The 15221-nt window shown below is 31.8% G+C and overlaps 1 protein-coding gene across 1 annotated transcript; it reads left to right on the top strand.

Moving 5' to 3' along the window:
* Window positions 1-1540: 1540 nt before the first annotated feature.
* Window positions 1541-14220, top strand: LOC139498193 (angiopoietin-2-like). Its single transcript, XM_071286545.1, has 5 exons — window positions 1541-1985; window positions 9847-9983; window positions 12385-12481; window positions 13080-13244; window positions 13788-14220. The coding sequence occupies exons 1-3, from the start codon at window positions 1610-1612 to the stop codon at window positions 12391-12393; spliced, it is 522 nt and encodes a 173-aa protein (XP_071142646.1). The 5' UTR covers window positions 1541-1609; the 3' UTR covers window positions 12394-12481; window positions 13080-13244; window positions 13788-14220.
* Window positions 14221-15221: the final 1001 nt, after the last annotated feature.

The raw sequence follows: 15221 nt of genomic DNA on the forward strand, positions 1-15221 counted from the left end.
AAACAACGTGTACGTACCAAGATTCAATATTTATAAATTATATTTTGAAGTTCGAGTTTAAATGATTGAGTGACAAGTATTAAACGCAAAAATTTGTGCATTCTATGTTGCAATGATAAAAAACAATACATGTGAGGTGAGAAATACAATGTAGCTAGCCTAATTGAATAGGCATTTAACATGTTTATTGAATGAAAATCAAATTTATTAAACATTTTTCTTCAAATCTAGCCAACAGATTTCTACAGGCCATGGGGATGAACATATCACAGAACTGTTGTATCAGCTCTCATAGTACCAGCTATCTTCTGACTAACTACCCAGTTTTGACCAGACAATAGCAATAGGAGCAATGGCAGAGATGACATTTTACATTGCCCAAAAAAACCCAACATTATGACATTCTTTCAAATCTTGATAAAGCTAATTCAGTCAAATATCAATTCCTACTGTGGGAGAGCATTTTCAATTATAAGCAGATAAAGAAATTGACACTGAATTCTGATCAGAACTTGACTATGTTACATTTATATTGTGTGCTGTTATCAAATAAATGTAACTAAAATTGAAACTGGTAGTTGTTTTGAATATGTCTAGTGGTGGTGCTTTAAAAGCAACATAACAGACCACTGTTTAATACAATAAAAGTTTATCGTAAAATATATATTGTTTTTTATATTAACAAATTTGTATGTGAAATTATGAACATTACCACATTCATATTAAAAAGTCCGCATCTACGTAACGCATTTTCACACGCTTTTTGACATGTCATGTCATGTCATGACATGATTTCCGATTGTCAGAGGTTGGCGTAGTGTCTCAATTGTGTTTTCACATTTAGTGTTGATAGAAGTTTTCTGAAAGTAATCCTTAATAGTAGTCTCAAAATTTCCAACTCGTAATATATTTAAGAGATTTACATTTTCTGAAAATAAACAAAAACCGTAATTTAAGAATGGCGTTGTATTTGCTGTCTACGTTTTTAATATACATACATTCAACGCACTTTAGTTTTTCTCCCGATATAAGTTGTTTTTCAATATAATTAAGAATGGAACATTTTGGGGTTTATCGAATTCAGTTGTGATACTACTAATACAATATGCAAGTCAGATAAAAAAAATTTCGAACCTGTAGCACGTTAAACTAACATTCTTAACAAACAAAACTGATTTATTATTAATCTAATGATCTTTACTATGCCTTATATCTTAGCTCTTGGATGGAAAAGCTAAATGCACTGATCATCACGTAATATAAATGATATATTAAGTGATAACTTTTAACATCGTTCTGAAGATATCAAATCTCTCTATCACAACAATTCACTTAACATTGTTCATTATGACATGAATAACACAAAAAAAAATCCTTGGGCTTGTTTTTCTACAAGATAAAGAATAATCATTTGTTTTTATCTATGAAGAGACATAAATTATGAGAGATTGAAACTGTTTTCTGCGTAGTTATATACTTCGCACTTACTAAAGCTGTTTCTTTAGTCATGTAATGTAAAGAGAGTGTAGTTCTATACAACAAGTTGACTGATATTAAGGTAGCACCAGTAGATCGACGCTCAGTCGGAATAATAAAGTGCTATTGGAAAATGAATTCAACCGTTATGGTTATTGCTTTCTGTGTGTTTTTGTATGGAGATACTTTTGTTACATCATTAGATACAGACACCGAATATATAGGGGACCCAGACTCTTTGTCAATGCCTTTGATTACCGACAAAGGAGCACCACTGGTGGCCATGCTAGACATAAAATCCATAAACAGGAAAATGAAGATTTACATACAGAAGCTAATGAGGAATACGGTTAAAAATTATGAGAAAGAACAAACACAACGTATGTTTAAGACATTATTGGAGGGAAATTACACTGTAGAATTTTTCAGAAATATTACCCTACAGGAAATTAATGACGTTTTGACAGCAAAAGGACAAGATCAACTGATAAATCTTTATAGGAATGAAGGTGATTATAATATATATTTAATTGGTTTTATTGATAACGGAAAGTATAGATTTAGATTCTTGGAAGTTATTTTTATATCTTAATCCAGTGCAAAACTGTTTCATTGTATATGATTCATAATCAACACTTTTGAATCGAGTTTTGCTATCTTATTCGAAAGAAGTATAAACCACAGTGTAATATTACATAATGTCGTTTGATTGAATTCTTCGTTATGTACTTGAATCCTTGAATCTGCTTAAATTGCTTTGAAATACAAACAAGAAATCAGCTTTGAAAATAGTTAACTTCTTGTCAATGGTATTTGTTTTAAATTTCGTACTGTATATAATCACAATCACTTTTTGTTTCCTTTCTTATTCGAGGTACTATTTAACCATTCAAATAATTTAACAATGATTGTCTAAACACATTTGTGTCGATTACGAAGGTTCCAAATATGCGCGTGACAAATACGTGTTACAAATAAATTTCAAATGTTATTTATAACTTATAAAATTTTATAAATAATTATTTGTTTGAAAAAAAGACAGACAGAACGTTAACATTTTAAGGAATTCGAAAATGAATAAAGCGTAATATAAATAATAATTGTAACGCGCATATATTGTGGAAGGATCTATAAATTATTTAAAAGATTTAAGAAAAATACCAATAGTGGAAGATATAAGCAAGCAAAATCGAGAGAATTGTGCTAATGATGAGACAAAAATAAAAATTAGCACGAAGCGTTATTATTATATACTTTTTTAAGAAAAAACTGCTGGCCATTGACATTTTTATTTTTTTCAAGATGGCCACGGGCCTTTTTAAAAATGGCTGTTTTTCTCAGTTCGAAAATATTGATTTTTCTGGAAAACGTTTTCTTTGACCTTCTTTTAGTGAAAAATATTATCAGGTTTGGTGGCTACATTCCTTGCATGTGAGCAGGGATTTGTATAGTGATGTGACGTATTTAATAGAAATAAATATTTGACTCTTCAGGGTTTGTGCATGCCCGAAAATGTAAAAGAATTCACACATAAACATTCGAACTATTCATTATTTACTTGGTGCTTTTGGATTTTTAATGATTTTATGAATTGGTTTGGTAACACAATTAAGGCTATGAAACAAATGGGTTTATCAGTTTTGCGCATGCACAAACTATTTATATACCTAGAGTGATTTGCACCCACTGCCAGGACACAGTGATGCAAACCGTAGTTCAACTAACAGACTTGGATTTGAATTTCGTAAACATATCTTGGTCGTTATTTAATTCCTCTGAAAATCCATGCTCTTGTATGCAAGTAAGTGTAACTTCTATGATACCAATGTTTAAAAAAACACACCAATTCAGTTGAATTGAACAAACTGCTGGCAATCGGTGGATAAGGTGAAAAAAGTGGTTAAGTGTCAAAATTCGGACCAAATACAATTATATAGATGTAGATCAACCACTTTTGGTATTGGCTAAGCAAATTCAGTAGGAATGATTAGATTTGTACGGAGAAGATAGGTTTATCGTTATGTCTGGTAGATGGTACATTGAAACGACTTGTTTTAAATCATTTGGGGATATATTGCATGGAAGTCGATGATTTTGCAACACCTAGAACGTCACATTATTTTCATAGTATATCCAAATGTACCTAAGACTAGACATGTGCATCAGATAACTGTGTGTGTTTTGCTTGAATCATAATATATAAATGTCTAAACGCAGAAAATTTGGCTCATGATTCTGTGTCGTTCGATTATTTGAGGTGTAAAGAAAGAAAGTCATCTGGACCACAGTTAAAATTATGAATCTATAAGAGTTTCTTGTGTTTTCGGTCGTACGTGCATTTTATGAGTCAGATACCGTACCTCACAATCAGTGCATAACAAGCATGATATCGTATCAATTATGCTCAATGGTTACTGATCACTCTCAGAGATATGGCTTACCTTCACGAACATCACCCACAAGGTGGCAAAGGAATTCGGAAATGGCAATTTCACGGTACGTGAGATCAGTAAGTTGTTTTCTTCTATTTCAATTGATCAGGCACAAAACAAATTAATGCAATTGTAAAGGGCGATATTGGTGCCACCGAAAATCCCTTTGAGATGATAGATGGAAGGACGTCAGTAGACTGGTAGATGAATTTAAAAGATCTAGTGGTTTGAGTTATTCTAAAACAGATGAACGACATCACGAAGACTCTACAAAACACAAAAGGATTTCATTGAAAAGTATCAAACACTTTCTAAAGTGATGAACGAGTTTGGAAATCCATTTTTTTGTTTTTTACAATAGTCGTCAGGTTTGTACAAAATTTACTGTTTTAAGGAAATTGTTGACTCGGAGGCAGATGAGATGTGTATATACACTCCAAAATATTAGATCCGAACAATACGATGATCTTTTGAAGCAAATGCAAAACGACGGAGAATCTTCTTTTCCACTCCCGGTTTTTAGTGTTGTTTTTTATTCATTATTTATAACTGTTGATGTAAATGTCATCTGGTTTTGTGAATTTTTCTTTACTCCTTGGTTTTGATTGTTATTGTCTTATGATCAGATAAAAAAAAGAACTATTTCCTATTATAGCATTATAGCAGTAAAACAAAAACAACTGGAAATGTCTTTGTCAAAAAACAAAGCTGAAGTTTAGTTTAGTTTAAACATATTTATCTAAATTGGATTAGGAAACAAGTTTTGCAACTTATATTAATCCCTTTCCACTTTGCGGGTGCGAGTGCTGCCTTGTAGCGCCATTAGCCTGCTATTTTTCGAAATCTACAAGGGTGTCTTTAACGTGCACGAGATATGGCTCTCTCTAAACACGGATCAGCCATTTATCGTCCACTTCCGACGGACTATTGCTAAAGAACCTGAAACGTTATTGTGATCCCTTTTTTATACTTTTCATTTCTTGTCAAAGTAGCCAGTTTAACTTGGAAGATTTTTTTATTTACGAAAACCATATTACTCCTCTGTCTTTGTCTTTGTCTAAGGATGTCATTTTAAATAGTGTTATTAGATCGCAGCAAATTGGTATACTTGAAACATTGTGTGATTTGCCATCAACTGATCCACATTCTGACGCATTTATCGTTGGTTGGCCAGCAATTGTTATTTCCAGGCCACCACGTGCAGGAGGAAAATTATTTGAGGATTATGCAAATGAGTTCATACTGCCTTACATACAGTTTTGCACCGATTAGTTTTTAAGAGTAAACATTATATTTGATGTTTACTAAATTACTAATCTAAAGGCTGGACCGTGAAAAGGCAATATGCTGGTGCTAGACGGAAAGTTGTTGGTTCTAGTAGAACGCCAATGGTTTGGAGTAGTTTCTATGAAGATGACAACATAACGGAAAAGTTTCTTGTTAAAAGAATTGCTTCTTCAGTGACTAATAAAAATGCTTATGTTACTGAAGGTGGGATATTCCTTTCAATTTCAATACTGATATTTCCAAGCTATTCCTTATAACCACGAACAAGCATATACACGTATGTTTGTCCATGCTAAGCTTGCTACTGAAAATGATTTATAAAAGTAATTTTAAAGAGTACTGACACAGATTAAGTAGTATTAGGAATTGCAGCTCTCGCACTATTAGGTATGGACAAATTGTTGATAGGTTTATGAAGGAATAAAGACTTTCGATGGCTTTTATATGACACATCAAATATGTTTTGTCAGGATGCTATTCTTTCCTTCCATGCATTCTGTGAATGTGACACTGTGTCAGCATTTGATGGGAGAGTGAAGAGGTCAGCTTGGCAGACTTGGGAAGTATTTCCAGATGTAACGGAATGCTCGCTGTAATTTGAATTAAGACACAGACATGGACATCATAGAAACATTTGCTTGCATCATATACGGCAACATCAACATTTGCTGTTAACAAGGCACGATGTGAATCATTTGTCAGGAAGCAGCGCTCTTATGATGCTATTCCGCCTACCAGATGTTCTCTTCTGGAGCAAATCAAAAGACAAGCATATTAAAGTTGACTCAATCAGATTTATGCATTCAACAGGTACACTGGGTTTGGATAATAGAAAAAAAATCAATGACAGTTAGAAACCAAAATTGACTTCTTTGGCTGCCGATGCACCCTCATATCAGGAATTTTTGATATACGGACACACAAAAAAACCATCGGTGTTGATAACTGTAAACGTTACAGTTCTGGCCTTCTATGTACGGGTTTGTGTATTGGCAACTGTCAGATAATTATAAGAAATGCAACCTGTCTTTTCTAACCAAACTAGGTATTTGAACTTACCAAAATAAGTTATATCTCTTGTAAATAAGAAGAAAATTTGAAACATTGAATTTTACCTACAACATAGCTTTCAAAGGATTTACAAAATGTTGCCATTTTCATCGTCATTTATGTATTGATTCGTCGTACTGTAGGAACTGTAATTTACGTTTAATCAAAACTTAATTTGGAATGTACCTATAACACAGCTTTCAAAGGCTTTACGAAATGTAGTCTATTGGATGACGCCATTTGCAAAATGAGCGGTAACCATCTTGAAAAAATGTATTTTTTTATGGCCAGCAGCTGATTTTTTTAATTATCATTTAGTAAACCTTTAAACCAAATTTCATGCTTGTATCACGATTTGAACAATTATTTCCATAACATCTCCCACTAAAACGTGACATTAATACTCATAAGTTGAAAAAGAACGGACGACACTATGGCTTAATAGAAAAAGACCTGCAGGCAAACAATAGTAAAAACATACAACACAGAAAACTAAAGACTGAGCAACACAAACCCCTCCAAAAACTGGTGGTGAGCTCAGATCCTGCTAAAAAAAATTCTTGTGTTCAAAGGTTAATTATCAAGTTACATATTCATCTTGGTTTCTATTTTTGTTATATGAACACATGGATATGAAACACTGAGCTCTACAACATTTTAATTGTTAATTTTGGCAGTTTTTGTTTAACAAATTTTCATTACTTTGTTACTTTTAAGTTGTTAAAATAACTGTGCTGTCGCTATAAACATTTATTTTTGTAAATACATTTCTCGTAAAAAGTATGGAAATGTATTATTCGTCTCCTAGATATCTTTGTTTCGTTTTAAACATATAAGTAATGCTAATGATGTTACACACGCTGTTATGATCCTATATCTTTCCTGATTTATCATTGAGTTCGGTTAATTTTCGCAAGAGTCATTACTAAAATGTATCTAGTAGCTAGAGCAACGAAAGTATACAACTGCAATGGTGGTTTGTATTTAATGATTTTAGAATTATGCCAATAAAAAAGACTCTATGTTTTATTTGTGTATGCCATATCATATTTATGAGATTGGAGAAACAGTCAATCAATAAAAGATTGACCATCTTAGTTTTCAATTTATAAATCACTAGATCATGTAGATCACAACCGCGAAATCGCGGGTATATACAGCTTGTGAACTGTTGTAGGATCATTTTTTTTGTAAAATATTTTATGTATGGAGAATTTCATACAAGGTATCAAAAGCCCTCTCCTTTTTACCAAAGTCCGATATTTGTTTCCTTTCTGTTAAATTTAATTATGCTCGTGTTTCTGGCCTCAAACCACAATTATTCTTCTCCTTTGCTACAATGCATCGTTTGGTAAAAGTCATATTAAATTAAAAATTTGCACCGCTTCAAACATAAAATAAATATAACTGCTTATATATAAACCACTATTAGTCTTATAAAATATGCTGCTATGACAATCCATCGGATCTTTTTCTTTTAAGTGCCTTATTAACATGCCAATGGTATGATATAAATCTTGTATAAATGACTAAGACCGACTAAGGCTTATTTGAGGGGTGGTCGGATTGGTCCTGATCCCGAAATCTCGGGCGTTAAGAGCATACGATACAGTTTTTATCCCGTATTTACATTTTGATAAAAATTTCCATGTAGACTATTTTTTACCTGATTAAATCAAATATGTAATAAAAAATATACTTCCATGTGCTACTTTTTGAGTAAAATGAGGTCGAAATTTGTATATTTGCTCAAAATTCGGATTTGTGGACATATTTTCCCTGTCGAAAGAAAGACATAATTTTTGTTTTTAAAGATAAACAAAAATAGTTTTTTGTTAAATAATTTGTAATTTCTGTATTTTATAAGTATCCTAAAAATTCATCCATTTCTTATTCAGAAATAGCTCATATTTATCAATTGTTCATAAATGTAGAAAAACATCATTTTTTCCTGTATATTTATCAAATTTTAAAAACTTGCACTATTTACATTTTCATGAAAATTGGTACACATAATCTTTACGCGTAATCGAACGAAAAAGCATTTTAAAAAAGAGGGGTCCATGAACCCTTTAAGTTAAACAAGTTTGAATGATAAAAATCACTCGAAAACTGAATGTTTTCCCGATAAATAATAGTTTGACGTCGCAAAAATAACAATTTACGTTAGCAACGTCATTACCTCCCCTGTAACTGTATCGTATGCCCTTTAAACATGAAATCCCGAGATGCAGAATTTAAAGAAATTCATATCCAGAAATCCAAAAATCGAAAAATATATTCCCGAAAAAGGTCATGCCTCCTTCTTATCTCAACCTAACTTTCATTTTTGCCAAATACCTACTTTCACTTTCAACAATAGTTTGTTATGCCCCATTTTTGGCCATTGTGTTTTCTAGTCTGTGCATTCGTGCGTTCGTTTGTTCGTTCGTTCGTTCGTCCGTTCGTCCGTCTGTCCCGCTTCAGGTTAAAGTTTTTGTTCGAGGTAGTTTTTGATGAAGTTGAAGTCCTTAGTAAATATAGTGCCGATATGGCATCTGTGTAATTTCCACACTGATTCTTGTTTCCACATGTTTTACTTATTTAATATATATGCAACTGGTATGACCCCTAAATATTTAACATTTCAAAGAAAACAGTAGTCAGACTACAGAGAGACTCTATATATTAAAGCAGTATATTCGTTGTTTACATGTAGAAAAACGCGAAAAATAATTGTCCTCTCTAAGGAGGTATCATAGTTGTGGTTCTTGCGATCTAAACACCATGATATGGAGAACGCTCTGATTGGCTTATTTATTTTTCATTTTTGTTATCTATAATACGATTGGTTGTACTTGTGCATATTTCAAATCGGAAGTTTCATCTATGACTAAAAGTCAGTCTGATGACTGAATCATATCCGGACTCCTTTTTTGTCGTTTTTCTCCAAAATTAACTCAATCTGAATAATCATAAGAATTGATGACAAATGCGACTATGTATGGTAACGATAGGACACAGAGGCATAATGATTAATTTATTGTGGAAGGAAGAGAAGCGACACACAAAATTTAGGTCTTCTCGTTTAATAGTATAGATGTACATGTCATTATACAACTGTAACGTCAGCACAAAATAAACAGATAGCTCAAAGAATTATTTTCGTCTAAATATTTTGTTAGAAACTTACAGTAGCAGTGTGATACGTTTCTTAAGTTTTTAATGTTAATATAAATGTGTTCTTTGAAGAACTGAAGACATTATTAGGTACCCAACTCATTGAGTGTATAATAGATGTTGTTTCTATACGCATACAGCTTCATAGGAAAAATTCAAGATAACAACGGTTATCATATATTATAACGACCAAGACAATAAAACATAACAGCGTGTATGGGCTTTTTGATTTAAGTACAATGATGAAAAAGAAAAAGAAAGAGACATATATCGAGACAGATCAACTATTACACGTGTGTCTTTTGGTCACATGAAGCTCATAATAGTTTGCATATCCAATTATGATTTTTCATTTCAATTTCTAAGCATGGATATCTAAATTTGTACCTGTTTAATATTTCAATTTAACAAGTTATGCACCTGTGTTTTAAAATATTTTAAGGAGAGAGCAAACAGGACTGCGGTGAAATAGTAAAATCAAACCCAAAAGCAAAATCTGGTGTGTTTCTCATATTTCCGGACAAAAAGACAGCAGTGAGAGTGTATTGTAATATGAATACAGTTCATGACGGCTGGACAGTAAGTTACATGTTTTGTTATGAAAAATATTATTTGATAGTAGATAACAGTTATCAAAGGTACCAGGATTATAATTTAGTAGGCCAGACGCGCGTTTCGTCTACAAAAGACTCATCAGTGACGCTCATATCAAAATATTTATTAAACCAAACAAGTACGCAGTTGAAGAGAATTGAGCATCCAAATTCTTTACTGATTACAGGATTATGTGCTTGGTTCAAGTTAAGAAATCGTCAATGATCTCCGTCTTTGGATTACCTAAAATATTTCAAAACGTGTAGACGCAGGCTAATTAAGATATTATAATGCAAGAATAGTAGGGCACAAACCTTTAGGAAGACTACATTTTCACCCTTGTATGTATTTGGATTTTTGTGTAGCATGACTATAATCGTATGGGTACAATGTAGGGCCGCGGTGGTTGAGTGTTATAAGTGTCCTACTTATGTATCAGTAGCTTGTCATCTCCAAATTTGTGAGTGTGAATACCACGTATGGCAAGTGCGCTTGACTCAAGTCTTTATTGTACAGGATTATAAATTTTCTGACCGAAGGCCAATGACTCATTCTGAATATTCCAACTGTCTCTACATAAAAATACTGAATGCCATAAAATAATACTAAAGTACCTAAATGGCGTAAAATCAAATCAACCAACTAATCAATATAATATTTTAGTCCTATGCGTAGATTATAAAGACTACAATTTTATTTTACAGCAATAGTGATGTTCTTGAAATTCATTATCATTTATCTTGAGCTATGATTGTAAATCGATGCATATTTAGATTTGTGGTTCCACTGTTTAGTAAATGTTTTGTTGTTTTGTCTATATGACATTTTATTTTGATTTGTTGACATATTTGTTTGTTAAAAATGACTAAAATGATAGCGCCATGTTGATTCTTGTCAAACCTATTACTGAAATATTTACATACTATGTCTGCATGTTTTGTTTACACATTGTTGATTATACAATGAAATAATATGTGACTGTCATAAAGGTAGAATGTTAAGCTGCAAATTCAGGGTTCATCCACTGTCTTCTACAAATGAGTGTGCTGAGTCTGAGGAGAGACTTTTCAATTTTAATTTTCCTTTGAGGTCGGTATTGTAGCTATTTTACGTTTTCCTGGAGAGGGATTAGCTGTCCAATAATGTGGACGTCCCGCTGAGTTTTTTTAATATATAGCCGCACAACCCTTCATATCTTCATTTTGATTTCTACTTTGACCTCTAGATTAACACACTTTCTTTTAAATAGTTGTTGTGTACAGAGAAATCGAAAACATTTGTTTATTGTAAAAGGACTCATACACAATCGTGTGATAAGTTACTTTGTTGGAGCTCAGATGCAACACCAAGCCATCAGACGCGCGTCTAGATTACAATTTTTTGTATTCTTTTATATATGATAACTTTAACTATAACTAGTTGGATGCAGTGCTGGTGGAGATTCTTGAAAGGGAAATTTTCCAGTCTAGTAGTCATCCTTTCTGTGTTGATATGAACGTTCATTGATATGGTTATATTTATAAATTAACTGTGAAAAAAAACCTGTGAGTTTGGTGAATAGCATATGATTTTTTACCCAAGTAATGGATTATCTAAGCTCTTTTTGCCCAAACCTTACTGATTTTTAATATCAACTTTTATTTTCCCCCATGTTTTTAAAATCTGAATTCGAGCGTCATTTCTTGACAAAATGCATGTCTGGCGTACACATTGTTAATCTGGTAGCTTTGGTGAATTGATTTACAATCACTAGGGCGATGCAACTGATGAGATTTCCTCTATAAAGTTATAACCAGCCCAGGAGTCAGCACTTCTGTGTTGGCATGAATAATCAATGATATGTTATAACAACTTGAAATTAACTGTAAACGATGTTTTTTTTTAGAAATAGTAAGGATTTGCTACATAAGGAATATATAACTCTAGCTCAAGATCCTTTCGCAATTCATGCTTTCAAAAGCTCATTAACATTTAATTGACATTTGAAAACTATTTAATTCGAGCGTCATTCGTGAGTCTTTTGACAACGAAACGCGCATCTGACGTATATTTATTAATCTATGTATATATGGTGTATTTATTTACGTGTTCTAGGAGGACAATATTAGAGTATAAATTTCACTACATAAACTGTTATCTTGTGTGTTGTTGAGTCATGAAATCAATAAAATGATCATACACATCTTTCGGTATACATGTATATTATGTAGACCAAACAGCTCTGTACATTTAACTCATCTCCTTTTTTTTCCCATACATGTGTGATATTCAACTGAATATTATTGAACTATCAAATAGCGATTCAAATATACAAAGGCAAAGCAAACCTGTTCAACATTTTTTTAAATATAAATTTTCTAAAATGATTTACTGAAATTTATTCTAGATTATTTAGCGAAGGTTAGATGGTACTGTAAATTTCCAGAGAACATGGAAAGATTATGAGAATGGATTTGGGGATCCTTATGGTGAATATTGGATTGGTGAGCACAGTACTAAACTATCAGACATTTTGTTAATATACCGTAAATCATGTATAGTTAGACACCTTGAACATGTAATCATGTAGTTAGGGCACTCTCGAAGAAAAAAAAAGATGAAAAACTGATTGATTTGATTACAATGTACATGGTGTAGTTTTGATTATTATATTGTCATTACGTTAATTGTGATGACACAAAAGCATAAACGAAACGTTTTTATCTTGTAATTATAGGAATTGAATCAAATTTCTCAATTTTGACAGTCAGTATATGTGTTTACTATTGTAAAAAGAAAGAAAGAACAACGATATTTTTGCTCAAAAAAAATTAATTAAAACAAATATTTGAAACTGAAAAAAAAGCATATACATGTAGTATCAATATTGACAAATGACATTCTTAACATGGATAGATATGTATCATGGTATCATACTATTAAATATTATTCCCTAGTTAGCTATCATTGTAATTGGAATACGTATAGCTGCATGTTGACCGAAAAAGTTATCTCGTTAGCTTTTCTTTCTTTTTATTCCTTTTATTCCTTTTAGATATTTGATATTTTGTGGAAACGCTACTGTGGTATTTTCTTTAAAAGGTAACAGATACATTTACACCCTGACATCAAGTGGTACATATGAACTGAGAATAGATCTAACAGACCTGTCCAATACGAAGAAGTATGCTGTGTATAAAACTTTTATAGTAGGCAATGCAGCGTCTAAGTACAAACTTACTATCGGGGAATATAGTGGTAATGCAGGTAATAATATCAATCTTATCTGAATAATTTACACATCAATCTAAATCGTTATTTATAACATCGAGGCACTATCAATGTATCAATTCTTTCCATGGACACCTTTTGACTTTCGGCATTTGCTTTACAATCATATCATATGCTAAATTCAACATTATACATGAATACATTTAAGAAAGTTTTTCTTATTCAACGCTCAAGTGTTGAAATGTATAATATGCTATTGATAAAATTTAACTAATAATGTATAACAGTCAATTAGAAATTTAAAAAAAACGATAGGATTGGTATACTGGAGATAAATAACTTTATTAAGTAATTTCAAAGCATCAAACCGCACTGATCTTTCAAAAATGTCACATAATCCAAATATCATTGCTATACTCATTTGAATTAGGTAGTTAGACAATAGAAAAAAATGCTATCAACCTGTTTATAACCATCATAAAGTGAACCTACAAGCATTTTGCAATTTATGTTCATTTTGACGTCAAATAACCTACTAGCAGTTGTGATGAGTATGCATTGGTACATTTATCTTGATAGGTGATCAAATGGCGTTTAATAATGGGATGAAGTTTTCGACTTTGGATCAGGATAATGATGAGAGTAAATCATATGTATGGACGAGACCATTTGGGCCATGGTGGCATAAAACATTCGCTCAGAGTGCACTCAATAGGAGGTTTAGCAGCAACCTATATTGGAAAACGTTAAGAAGGGACGCAGCTAAAACGTCAGTAATGATGATTAGAAAACTGTAGTTTTTTATTTCAATGTTTAATTTGACTTTGATTATATTTACAGTCATTAATTGAATTGTTTAAAAATGTAAATTACTAGAATTACTCATGACATTTGGAACGGTTCTGAAGGATAAAATTCCATTGATTAATTGAGTATAAATATTCCTCCTTCTTGTAACATGTATTATTAATTGGTAATTTTGTTTGCTTTTCATTAAAGATTAGTTATTTAAGTTTTTCCAAGTACAGATGGATAGATAGAGATATACGTTTGCCTGTAGTAGATTCTTTCAGGATTTTCAGTTTAAAAATTAAAAGTGTTGTTCAAATGGTTAAGTACTTACCCTGTCAAATGTCTTGTACTACATTACCCACTATAAATAGATTTTTTCTCCTTTTTTTTTAAGTGAACTAGAATGACATACATTTTGTAAGACAGGATCAATCATTATTAATCAGGTTCCCCAATACAAGCTTATAAATGATATAAAGATGTGCATAGCAGTTCTAGGATCAATTATACTTACTTTAGTCATAATCATTTTGATGATAAGCTCATTTGTTTATGCCTTTTTATTGCAAAACAAAATATTTTAAGTTCAAAGATGCAAAATCTGTCCAAAAAGAAATTGCTAAAATGGTGAGACGATATTCGCTGCATAAACATATTATTTCCAATTACGTCTAATAAAACAAAGTTTAGAACTGACTTACTATGTATTTCACTGCTCAGTTTTCCACTCGTTTTCATTGAGTTCATTTATGAAACATTAATTTGAAATTAGTTTTTCCCGTTTTGAAAATGCATGACATGTTTGTTATTGGACGATAAGAAATCAAATTTAAATCATTTAATGCATTTAAGCCTCCCTTTTTAATGAATAACAATCAAGATGATTATTCATTAGACCTGCTAAAACATTTCGCTGCAGTCAAAATGATTTCTACGTATATATTATCAACAAGACAGCACTGAACGATCTAAATTTATAAATATTTTAAATTGACAGAGTAAAGTAGCTGCAACAGACTCTGAGTATTTAAACATCGCGAATAAGTTTTGAATAGGTATAACTAGAAGAACGTGGCTTGGTACTTATACATCCCTCAAAAAATTAAGCAATTTAAATGGGTATTTTTGTATGGTTTATTTAATGGATGAGAAAGGTTAATAAATAGAAACAGAAACTGTAATAATAAGTAATATAACCTAAATGTGAAACACTACATGGAG

The sequence above is a fragment of the Mytilus edulis genome, chromosome 12, assembly GCF_963676685.1.
Source record: "Mytilus edulis chromosome 12, xbMytEdul2.2, whole genome shotgun sequence".
NCBI classification, from domain to species: Eukaryota; Metazoa; Mollusca; class Bivalvia; order Mytilida; family Mytilidae; genus Mytilus; species Mytilus edulis.